The 12,159-nt window shown below is 43.7% G+C and overlaps 1 protein-coding gene across 4 annotated transcripts; it reads right to left on the bottom strand.

Moving 5' to 3' along the window:
• Window positions 1-1,247: 1,247 nt before the first annotated feature.
• On the bottom strand, window positions 1,248-11,711 carry Znf639 (zinc finger protein 639). Of its 4 annotated transcripts, none has more exons than XM_021158104.2 (7): window positions 11,670-11,711; window positions 9,042-9,232; window positions 7,743-7,813; window positions 6,818-6,886; window positions 4,947-5,057; window positions 2,860-2,994; window positions 1,248-2,544 (listed from the first exon to the last, which is right to left on the bottom strand). In XM_021158104.2, exons 4-7 carry the CDS (start codon window positions 6,873-6,875, stop codon window positions 1,391-1,393), a joined length of 1,458 nt encoding a protein of 485 aa, XP_021013763.1. In that variant the 5' UTR covers window positions 6,876-6,886; window positions 7,743-7,813; window positions 9,042-9,232; window positions 11,670-11,711; the 3' UTR covers window positions 1,248-1,390. The 4 variants fall into 4 exon arrangements, with proteins under 4 accessions (XP_021013763.1, XP_021013765.1, XP_029331321.1 ...); XM_021158106.1 differs by lacking the exon at window positions 11,670-11,711 and adding an exon at window positions 11,527-11,667; XM_029475461.1 differs by lacking the exon at window positions 11,670-11,711 and adding an exon at window positions 11,527-11,667 and having other exon boundaries at window positions 9,042-9,224.
• Window positions 11,712-12,159: the final 448 nt, after the last annotated feature.

The following is a 12,159-nucleotide window of genomic DNA, read 5'->3' as shown; positions in this document are numbered from 1 at the left end:
AAAAAAAAAAAAAAAAGAGGATACCAGATAATCTCAGATAGAGCTGGGATTTAAGGTGGTTGTAAACCATCTAAGATGGGTGCTGGGAACCAAACTCAGGGCAACAAGTGCTCCTAACCACTGAGTCGTGCCTCCAACCCGAGATTTTTTTGTTGTTGTTGTTGCGACAGGGTCTCCAACGTTCTGTATCTGAAGACCTTGAGCTTCTGCTCTTCAAATCTCTATCTCCAGAGTGCTTCGATTCCCAGGGTGTGCTGTGCCATTGCATCCTGCCCCAGATTTGTAGTGAGTTAAAATGACCATGATTAGTGATTCAATAAGGACTCAGAGATTTAGGACAGCATCAAATCAGGAGAACACCATGTGGCACAAAGACTGTCACGGACAAGCTGAGAAGCTAGGGTTGGATCCTTGCCTAGTGGCCCTGAGGAGCAACCTCTGCCAGTCGTTTCAGAACGGAGAATTGGTTACATTTCTACTATTTAAGAGACTTGTTGTGTAGCTGTCACAGCAGCCACTGGAATGCAGACAACTACCACAGCAGAAGACGTCATCCCCATTCCCAGCTCCATGATAATACTTTAGTGGTTCTCAAATCCTAGGTACATGTTTGTGAGAAGTTGGGGCATGCCATTGTAGTTCTAGAACTAACGAGGAAATACCAAGAGCTCTGGTAACAGGTACTTAGATGAAGATAAAATGCCAATTGGTTATAAGGAATATAAGGTGCTTACATCTGTACTGTCTCACATCTTCCTGGCACTCTCCCCTTACATTCCATTATATCCTTCAACTCAAGTAGAACCTTTAAAAAGAATTCACCAGGTGTGGTGTTTTATGCCTGCTATCCCAGCACCTGAGGGGCTGGGGCAGACTGATGACAGTTTGGAACCAGCTTGAACTGTAGGGTGAAACATGTCTCAGTGCAGTTCTAGCTGTTAGTAATCCCAGTTCCAGGGGATCTGATACCCTCTCCTTAGGCCTCCATGGGCACTGCACACACTGGGAGTGCTTAGCATCAGGCAAACACCTCACATAAAATAAGTTATGAAAAACTACTCCACCTCCACCAGCACACAGGCGTACCCTACTCCTGTAGCCTACTTCATACGAGGCTGTCGTGGGTTTAAAAAGACAAGACAGCCATTCTTGTAGTCAGTTTCTTAAGTCCCTTGTTTCCACTCAGGCACTCGGAGCACAGGAAAGAAACTGAGTATAGTCACCAAAAGCGGTGACTCTGACTGTCATGCCATTGAAAACACCACCATTAAGTATATTATATTCTGAAAAATGCAGTGATGCCAGAAAACTTGTCAAAAGTATTTCAGCTTGCCCATTTTTAACGTTAAAAAAAGAATTTATTCCTTTAAACATTACATAAAGATCACTGTCAGGTAGTCTCGTGGACTTGAAGGTGACTGAGTAAGTCCCTTTCGTTCCCAAACCTCATCAAGCACTCACTACACTTATGAGGCAAGTCAGCTGAATGCTTGAAATCTAGATGAATTTTAAGATCTTCAATTTGTCCTGTTGAATATTCACAATATTGGCATAAGTAAATCCCTTCAGATAGATGTGAATTTAGATGCTTGCAATATTCCAACATGCTGGAAAAGCCCTTCCCACAGTCATCACAAACATGAGGGAATATTTTAGTATGCTCGATAGCCACGTGTCTGTTGACATTTGTGTGAAGTCTGCTCCGAAAGCCACATACTTGACACACGAAGAAATTTTTACATTTGTCAAAGGTGATCTTGCTTAAAAGGCTGCACTGCCCATGGCCACCACTGCCACACTTGTCACTCAGCTCAATCAGTCTGCGAGCGTGCTCGTTGACGACGTGGCTGTGCAAGTCCTCAGGGTCACCTGTCTCGTGCTCACAGAACTGGCACAGGTACTGCTCATCACGGCTGTGCTCCTGGAAGTGCAGGTAGAGCTCACTGCTTGAGGAGAACTGCACATCACACTGCTCACACCAGTAAAGGTGGTCGCTGAAGTGGGTGTCTGCAATGTGCTGGCTGAGGTTCTCAAAGATCACCGTCTTGTAATCACAGTACTTACAGATGTAGGGATCTTCTTCGTGAAGTTTGGCATGTTCAATGAGAAGCATGTTGGTAGAGAAGCTTTCCTTACACACCCGACACACATTCGAGTCAGTGCGCTTGTGTTTCAGGATCACATGTTGCTTTAGGTCAGAAAAGTATTTACTGTTAAATTCACAAAGTTCACACTTGTAGAGGCCACTGCTGTTGGCTCTCAGTAAAGGCCACTTCTGTTGGGCAGTCACATTCAAAGCTTGGCTCTTGTCAAGGACTTTACAGAGTTTAGCTGGTGGCTCTTCATCAGTCTGGTCTTGGAGGCTCTCAGAGGAATTGTTCTCGGCCTCTATATCATAATCTTCAGAAATCGCATGGACTTCTACAGCAATTGGGACGTCTTCTGAGGTATGAACTTCTATAGGGCTCTCCTCTTGAGTATGCTGATGCACTGACTCAGGTGAGGCACATTCTTCATCACAGATCTCAACTTCAGTAGATTTTTCTGAAACAAAGAAAACCCACAGTTGTAGTACTGTACTAAGTAAGCCCCATTAGAAACAATCATTCCATTGCTGAAGTCCTGTGCTCAGTACGCTCATTAGAGACGGTAGCCCCACTGCTGTCAATGTACTAATCGGGAGCCCCACTGCTGTCACTGTACTAATAAAGCCCCGTTAGAAGCAGTCGTCCTCACTGTTGCAGCACTGCACTTCAGAAGCCTTGTTAGAAACAATCCTGTGAAAGGAAGTTACAGTATGCGCTGCTTTTAGCTGATCTGAACCAGATATGCTAAATGCTATTAATGAGTTCCCCTAACCTGTGGAAAAGACAGTGTGGTCTAGAATCCTAAGCACAGGGCTGGGAACCAGGTAGCTCTGATTCCTGTTTCTGGCCTTGGTTCCATCTGCAAATTTGGGCAAGTCATTTGCTGTCTCAGGATCAGAATCATCATCTGTAAGAAGAATTTGGAAAAACATTTTATATCAAAGCATTAAGAATCATTAAATATTCTTTTTTAACAGCAATAGAAACTAACAACTTAGACTTAGCCTTGAAAGGACATATTACTTATTATACATTCCTAAAGACATTGAGAATATGCCAGAATAACCCCCCCCCCCTCCACTGCCTTTGTTTATATGTTCCTTATACTAGAACACACTCTGAACATCCTAAGGAGCTTAAGGTATTGAGTGAGATTGAATCATTATTCCTTTACTCTGGTCTCATTCTCTCCAACTTAGCACAGAAACTGAAATAAGGGTCAACAGAGAAACTGGACCGCAACATGTGTGTTTTAGTAAGACTTTGTTTTTAAAAGAAGAGTTTTAGGGGAAAAAATTGTGAAAATAGTATAAGGTGTTCCTAATACATCATAAGCATTTCCCTACTATTAATTATTTACATGAATATGAGGCATTTGTTACAATTAATAACTGACACATGACTACTGGTGCCAATACATTGTTAGTAATGGAAGCCCATACTTCATTCAGACTTAATTGGTTTTTACCCAGTGTCATTTTGGATCCCATATTAGATTTAGCCATGTCTCTCTAGGTAACTGGAAACTGACTGTTCTAAGGACTACTTTATAGACATTTTGTAATGTCCCATTAATGAAATTTACCTACTTTTTTTTTCATGACTAGATTGTGAGTTACTGGAGGGTATACACTGCTGAACTGCCCATCCCAACCTGGCATTTTGGTTTCTGTACTGTCTTTCTCCTACCCTACTCTCTGGAAGTAACTGTGAAGCCCACACTAAGAAGTGGAGCGTTGTTCCCATCTCCCTAAGGAAGAACACTGATACAAATGGAATTCTTTTGTGCAGACAATTTTTCTCTTCTATCCCTATATATTCACAAAATCATTTATAACAGTATAGATTCATGTTTTCTCAAATTACTTCAGTTTTGGCTATTGGGAGCTTTCCTTTTGTCTTCAGTGCTGAAGTGGAAGCCAGGACTTCATGTGTGGTAGACAAGCAATCTGTCAGCTGAGCTCCAAAGAGCCCTCAAGAGCACCTCCAACTGGCTCTTGTGCTCCTTTAGTTCACCCATGCTGCCTGTCATTTTGCTTTTTAATATTTCTCTATTTTCCAGCACCACAAGATAATTCAAACACATCTTGTCTCTTTCCTTCCCAGATCTAGAACCAGCCATGTCTGTAGGGGCCTGAGTTCCTTGGTATTATAAACCAAGATCTGACATAAAATGTGCTCACTACTACGGTACTTCCTTTAGGCCTCGCAACGACAAAAGCAAAACCATTTTGTGAATAATTCTCACAGGTGTAAGATGCAGGTCTGTGAGCATGTCTATGTGTGAGCATGCGAGACAGTTCTGTGTCAGACATGGGCTCTCACTTAGTCACAGATGGGAAGCAGCAGCGGGTGCATCTTACCACTACTTACCAGTGCTCTAGAAAAGAGCAGGCGACTGAGAATGTGAGACTGAGGGACACCAAGCAGCCGCTCTCCATCTTTCCTTCCCCTCCATCAGCACTCCAGGCTGAGACAAGTGGGCAAGGTGCTTTCTAACACTTGACTACCAACACTCCACCTGTACATCACGTCCCATTTGTATCAACTCTTAGCCAACTAAAAAGGACTTAAAGAGTTTGCTTAAAAATGGAAATTACTAATTTGATTTTAAAAGCTTATTTTTTTAATTATAACAATTAAAAATGTTTTGCTGTCTTGAAACCATAAACTCACATTCAAACTACCTTTTCGGAGAGTTCCCAAGAGAAAACCCACAAAGGCAGCATTTGTTTATTTTTCTGTACAAGTAGAAAGGAGTCTGGTCTTGCATGGTAAGCAGGCACTTACCCACACGGAGCCACCCTAGGTTCTGTAAAAGCAAGTTACTCAGAGTGTTCTGGAGAACAGGACGCATACCTTTGCTGTCAAAGTATTTTAAGTCTGGCTGTCTCATCGAGCAGACACTGTAACAGTGATCAGAAAAAATCCCACTGACTCCATCTGCAATTCTGCTTATTCCAGAAGAATCTGAATGGAAACACAATGAAGACAATTCCCAGCACAGTGCAGACATGAAGCTAATGATGCACAAGCTTGCATCTTTTGTTTCCTTTTTCTCCCAGTGTTAAAGATTGGACCCAGTGCCTTGCACATGCCAGGCAAACCCTCTACACTGACCTACACCCCTAACCCATAGTTCCATGAGTTTCAGTAGCATGTTCTCCTGCTTTATACCTCGGATCAAACATTACCATTCAGCTTTAAGTGGGCCGCTGACTAGACTGTAGGAGAAGTCAAGGCTGCTGCATGCCTACAGTGTCGGACTGCAGAGGCTAAGGTGGGTCAGCACAGAGTCAGCCTGGGCCAAACAAGCCTTAATTCTAAAATGGATTTAAATAATATAAGAATAAAAACTTTATCTATTTTTAGAAACAGAAACTGTCTGGCCAGACGGCTCAGATACTCTGTGGTAGAGGACCTAGTTCAGTTCACGACACCCACAGGGTAGGTAGCTCACAACTGTTACCTCTCTCCAATTCCAGGGATCTGTCTGACACCAACAGGCACAGGCTTGTGGTACACACATAAAAATATACCTTCAAAAGCTTTTAAAATACACAAGGAAACAATGCCTTATAATATAAATCTTATAAAGTATACATATGTAATAAAGTGTTAACATATGAAACAGTGAATTAACTACACAGAGTATTCTGTGAACTACCAAGGCATGCCACATAGTGCCAAGAAAGCATAATACATGAGGAGAAATTGTCTCAAGAGCAGAGATGGCTTCTGAATAGCAGCCATCCCAAATGCTACGAATAAGCAGCAGACAAGGCTCACTATACTCAGAGGGTACATGGGCATGGAGCAAGCTAATGGGTATGTGTGAAATGGTCCTAGATGTCCTGAAACTTGCTCTGTAGACCAGGCTGGCCTCCAGAGAGCAGCCTGCCTCCTGATTGCTGAGATTAAAGGTGTGCACCACTACCACCTAGCCTCTCCCCTGACCCCCTTTCTTTTTGAGGTTGAGTTTCTTATAGCTTAAACTGGCCTCACTCGATCTTGCCTGCCTCCACTTCTCAAGTGATGAGATTAGATGTGAACCCAAGGCTTCATGTATGCTAGGCAAGCATTCTATCCATGGAGCTACCTCCCTAGTCCAGACCTCCTCTTATATTGACACAGGCGAGCCACCTCAATCACAGATTATAAAAATCCAAATGAAAATTGAGGTAGAGAGATGTCTCAGTGACTAAGAGTACTTGTGACTCTTTGCAGAGAACCTGGATTCAGTTTTAACACCCAACTGATGGTTCACAGCCATATGTGACTATAGTTCCAGGGGATCCAATACCCACTTTTGACCTCCCTAGACACCAGGCATGCACATACACATGCAAATAAGCACACACATAAGATACACAGTTCCAAAAATAGTGTATAAGATACAGCTTCTTTTCCTCAATGAAAACTACTTTCTGTTGAAGTTATTGCTGCACCTTAAGCACAACTTATGACTCTGACAGGCAAAACCCAATTATTCCACATGAAGAGGAAGCTTGGAAATCTAGTTAGAAGTATTTCTAGCTCACAGAGAGGAGACGAGTAGAATGCAAAGTTGTAAAGCATCTCTGTAGCACTCCATCCACATAACAGCATATACAAGATGTAGTTTGTGTTCTCACATCAGTAAATGGTCCAGATATTCTTACTTATGCAAAAGTTGATGGGAATAACAACAATCCATTACTCTCTCAAAAATAATTTAATTGTAGACTAACCTGAATAGCGAGAAGGGTGTAAAGTCTTCCTTTTTCTTTTTTTAGGATATTCATTCATATCTTTTCAATCTAAAAAATGAAGAACATTTTAACAAACATGGTGCAATAACTGGTATTACTATAAAAATTCTTTTGAGCCATAGAATTTATTAGCAATAAGAAATCTTGGCGGAGGGGTGCTGGAGAAACGGCTCAGCAGTTTCTAAGAAGACAGATAGCTCTTCCAAAAGTCCTGGGTTCAATTCCTAGCACCCACAAGACAGCTCACTACCCTATAGTTTGAACTACCCTATAGTTTGACTTCTAGGGGATCTGACCCCCTTCTATGGTCTCCAAGTACACCAGATATGCATGTGGTGCAAGACATCCATCCATCCAAACTATTTTATAAAGGAGTCTGTGTGGACCATGAAAACAGATGTCAGAAGAACAACATTGCACAAGGCCTCGACTGAAAGCATTATGCCTTCCAGACAAGCCTAGACTATCAGACCCTATCTCATAAGACAAAGTAAACATACACCTTTTAGTCCCAGAACTCAGAGGCTGAGACAGGCAGAGTTCAAGGCTAGCCTGGTCTACATAAAGAGTTCCAGGCCAGCCATGGTTACAAAGTGAGACCCTGTCAGACACATACAAACAAGCCATTATGCCTCTAGGCATACACTTTCTACAGATTTCAACCTAATGATGGATATTTTTCCTTAAAAAAAAAAAAAAAATACTTGTCTCTATCAATGTAATGGCTTCCAGAAGAAAAAAAAAAAAGTGTTGCACAAAATCTTAGGACGTAAGTAATTTTCCAGACAGAAGAATCTTACGAGGTCACGTTCAACATTCTACTAAGTGTAGCAAGCACCCCAACAACTAAAGTCCCATGAGACATTAGAAAATTTACTAATTAGTTTGGCTGTACTCCACTTACTTGGTATAACTCTCAATACTGCAGTGAGGAAAATGAATTACAGGCAAGTTTCCACAAATGACAGAAAGTGCCTACAAGTAAAAGAGACCAGCATTCACGTAAGCAATAGTACCACCAAGTAAGCCATAGCTCATAGGGAAATCCTGCCACATCTTAACTTACAACAGACGGAATGAACTCAGGCATCTTCCTTATGCTTTTTAAACTTTATATATATATAAAGTTTATATAAAAAATATATATATACACACACATAGTATATATATATATATATATATATATATATATATACATATGTAAATATCCAATCATATATGAAAGTTCCTATATCTCTGAAACAAATTAACCTTTATTTATAGTCATAGCTATATCTTGATACCAAAATCACAGAATAAGTCTGTATTAATTTATGCAATCATTAGAAAAAAAAATCACAAATGGCTGGTCAAAGTAGCACACGTTTAATCCCAGCACCTAGGAGGTTGATGCAGGCAGATCTCTGTGAGGTTGAGGCCAGCCTGGTCTACACAGTAAGCTTCAGGCCAGGGCTACAAAGGGAGACATTGTCTAATTCAGATAAATATTACATATTTACACACATACATTATATTTTTAAAAAAGTAGAAAGTCAAATATAGAACCATACACCTAAAAGTGTCCAAGTTTTTACACTTCAGTGCTAATTTACTGAATATCAGCTACATACCAGATAGTATGTCTTCATTCACACAGGTTATATATCTATACCTTGCCAGAACTGTTGGTTATATCTTGTTATTGATTAGTAAACTGAGACATTAACAGTCAAGTCAGCTGGATTAAGTACATGTGGTAGGGTTAGATTTGACCAGAAGTCTAACCATTTTTAAAGTCCATGGTTTTCAATTCATTTTAGTTTTAGAAATAAGCACAGAAATAAAGTGACCCATTAACCTGAAATTAAAGCTCCCCCTCTCCTCTCGGCTGAACATCTGTCTGCTGCTGCAGAGAGCAGGGAGGGAGCACCTCACCACTGCCTTTACCTCAATCCTTCCTTTTTAGTTTCTTGACACAGGGTCTACTTACATAGTCCAGTCTAGCCCTGAACCCTATTGTGATACTGTCCTGGCCTCCTGAGTTTTGGGGTACCCCAGGCAAATATAAGATGAATCTTTTGTTTCTAGTGGAAGCCTCCCCAAGGGGCACTTGCTACTTCTGTATGTCATGTGATCACACATTTATTAAGTGCATTCTTATTGCTTATGCCACCTTCCCAACAATCCCTGGAGGAAGACAAAAGGGCTCCCTTATCAAACTCACCTCATTCTAAGCAAGGAAGAAACCAACGCCATTAAAGTCCATTACGACATAGATGGCACACTTGTCTTCGGAGTTCTGACATCAGGTAACTAACTGTGCATGTGTGAACCCTCCTTCCATGCTGCCAGCAGCAAGCTCATCTTGCTTCAAGTTCTTAACCACAAGCAGGAGGGGAGGGATAATCTGAAAAACTGACAGCCATACTCTTACAGAAATGTTAGATACACAGACAAAAATGCCTCACCCATCGCCATAATCAGCTTTCTTTCGAGTCAAAGTTTCTTATAGTCCATATTCTATCATATTCTAATAGGGAGAACACAACTGTCAAAAGAGTATCTCAGGTTGTTCAGAACATGAACAAAAAAGTAAGAAAAGGAAACCAAGCACGGGATTACAAGTACCTAACATTGCCATATGGATTTGGCTTGTCACGTGAGGAAGGTGGAGGAGAGTGTGACTCCTCAGGATCGAACATCACCAAAGGGTCCCTAAGACCACTCACAACCAAGAGCTGTCAACCGGCCTTCACACAGGCAAATAGAATTGGATTTGTGTATGCACAAGTGCCTTCATAAAGACATCGGGAGTGTCCACAGGACACACAGGTATGTCGAGAGTCCTGAGGACTGGACTCAGGTCCTTGGGCTTGGCAGCAGGGACCTTACTCACTGGGAAATGAGCTGGCCATCTTGCCAGCTTGAGAAAGTTGGCTTCTTAATGAAATGTGAACCATAAAAACTCATGCTCACTAGTTATCCTTTTAAAAAGACTGTGAACCATCTGAAACGTATCCTTCCCCAATTATACACAGGTGTCACTGTAGAAAACCAGGACATTTGAAATTTAATCACCTAAAATCCATCACTCAGGAAAAAAAAAGAGATAATATCGTGGTGATATATCTATAGTTTATAATTTATCATTTAAAAAAAAATTAAGCCTAAAGTGGTGGCACATGTCTTCAGTGCCAGCACTTGGGAGGCAGAGGCAGGCGGATTTCTGAGTTTGAGGCCAGCCTGGTCTACAGATCGAGTCTCAGGACAGCCAGGGATACACAGAGAAACCCTGTCTCGAAAAACTGAGTATTGAGACCCACACCTTTATCCCCAGTCCTCAGGAGGCAGAGACGGAGGATGTCTCTGAGTTCTTGACCAGTCTGGTCTACACAGTGAGTTCCTGGCCAGCCAGAAGTGCATAGTGTTTGAAAAAAAAAAAAGAATAGATGGGATGTAGTCATGTGCTAATTCTGAATTTATGTTTGGTGTTAAGGCAATTTGTTGTTAAAGGCATACAACACTACTGGCTTGCTCTCCATTTTTTGAGATAACATTGCAGAGAGAAAAAAGAAATTCCATTTTAAAAAGGCCCAACTGCACTCTAAGGCAAAGGGCAGTCATCTTCCACATTAACAGCAGAGCTCAGTGGCTCACAGCTGACATCCCAGCACTCAGGAGGCTGAGGCAAGATTACACATAAAGTCTCTTGTGTCCTAAAACCAAAACAAACACATCACCCACACATAGGCATCTTGGCCCCTGGAATCTTCACAACACTTAATAGTGCTTCCCATAGACAAACCTTTTCAAAGGTTTCTCATGAAACTTCCGATATCTTCACACAATGCCAAGACACTTTCTGCTTTTTTCGAGACAGGGTTTCTCTGTGTAGCCCTAGCTGTCCTGGAACTCACTCTGTAGATCAGGCTGGCCTCGAACTCTGAAATCCGCCTGCCTCTGCCTCCCAAGTGCTGGGTTTAAAGGCGTGCGCCACCACCGCCCTGCACCAAGACACATTTTTAAAAGGCTGTTTTCGCGCGCGTGTGTAGTCCGAGATGGTGTCTGATCTGGAGGCAATCATGAACCTACTCCAACTGGGTGTTCTCTCCAGCACCCAGCACCGAATTTCTTGAGACTGGGTCGTTGCGTTTTAAAGACGTTTATAACACTTTATTTTTTCACCTCCATTAAAACAAACAAAAAATATTTCCAGGGCTCACAAGGCGCTTACAGCTAAGCCAGACGACCTGGGTGTCGTCCCTGGAACCCGCAAGGTGGGAAGAACAGCCTCTTGGAAAGTTGTCCTCTGACCTCTACACTTGCGCCATGGCACACGTGCGCATGCATACACGCAATAAGCACGTACATTTTCAAACAGAAAGAGAATTTTCCCGTTCTAATTGAAGCCCGGCGTGGTGGCACACGCCTTTACGGCTAGCCTAGGCTACACAAGACCCTGTCACAGATTAAGGAATTTGAAGAGCGCTGGTCTGATTGGCCTCTCCTGGGAGCCTCTGTCCATGAGGACACAGGGCCGGGTCCTCGCTGGACTCCAGCGTCTCCGGCGGGAGCAGCCTCCTGCAGGCCGGCATAGGCCCCCCCCCGCCGCCGAGTCCACCCGAGCGGCCGACACGCACCGGGCCGGGCAGGCCCCGCTCGCCCCGCGGCCCTCGCTTGGCACGCAGGCCCCGGAGGCCGGCCCTCACCTCACGTAGCAGTGCAGCTCCGGCGAGACACGCCCGGATGATGGGACGGAGGGGGCTGCCGGGCCACCGCCCGCGCCCTGCCCAGCCGCCCGCGCCCTCCCCGGCCCTGCCCTTCCCTGCCCGCCAGGCCCAGCAGCACTCACCCCGTCACCCAGCGCATGCGCCACAGTGGGCCGCGAGAGTAAAGATGGGGGACGGGGGGCGGGAACCCTAAGGATGAGGGCGTGGCCTGAGTACGAAGAGGGCGTGGCTTCGTGCTAAGGGCGGGGCCTGACAGCCAGACAAGGAGAGGCTAGCAGTGCTGTCTAGCGTCCCCTGCGGGCACATCCCCGCCGTGCCACTCTCCCCTCTGAGGTCAGCGCTGTCCCACTCATCGGTTCCCTGGAAGGCCGCAGTGATCCTCAGGGTCTTCTGGATCATTAGTGTTTCACGCATGGTGGTTGTCCTCAAATCCCAACATCCGGGCTAGATAAGTCCAGGGCCGAGAAAAAACGCGATGTGACTCGAGATGGGTCCTCAGACCACACCCTGGGTTCTTGAAGTCTTGGGAGCTTGGAGGTAGAGTTAGAGAAGGGAGAGCTGAAGAAATGGCTCCCCCCAGTTAAGAGAGTTTTATTTCTCTTCCAGAGAAAG

This window comes from Mus caroli, chromosome 3 (assembly GCF_900094665.2).
Source record: "Mus caroli chromosome 3, CAROLI_EIJ_v1.1, whole genome shotgun sequence".
Taxonomy (NCBI): Eukaryota; Metazoa; Chordata; class Mammalia; order Rodentia; family Muridae; genus Mus; species Mus caroli.
The sequence above is the reverse complement of the archived record's forward strand: the minus strand, read 5'-3'. Positions and strand labels throughout refer to the sequence as shown.

Coding starts and splice junctions, on each gene's coding strand:
- Znf639 (XM_021158104.2), bottom strand. CDS start 6,875: ATGAATGAATATCCTAAAAAAAGAAAAAGGAAGACTTTACACCCTTCT. Junction 5,058..6,817: donor ACACCCTTCTCGCTATTCAG/GTTAGTCTACAA, acceptor GTTTCCATTCAG/ATTCTTCTGGAATAAGCAGA. Junction 2,545..2,859: donor CCACACTGTCTTTTCCACAG/GTTAGGGGAACT, acceptor TCTTTGTTTCAG/AAAAATCTACTGAAGTTGAG.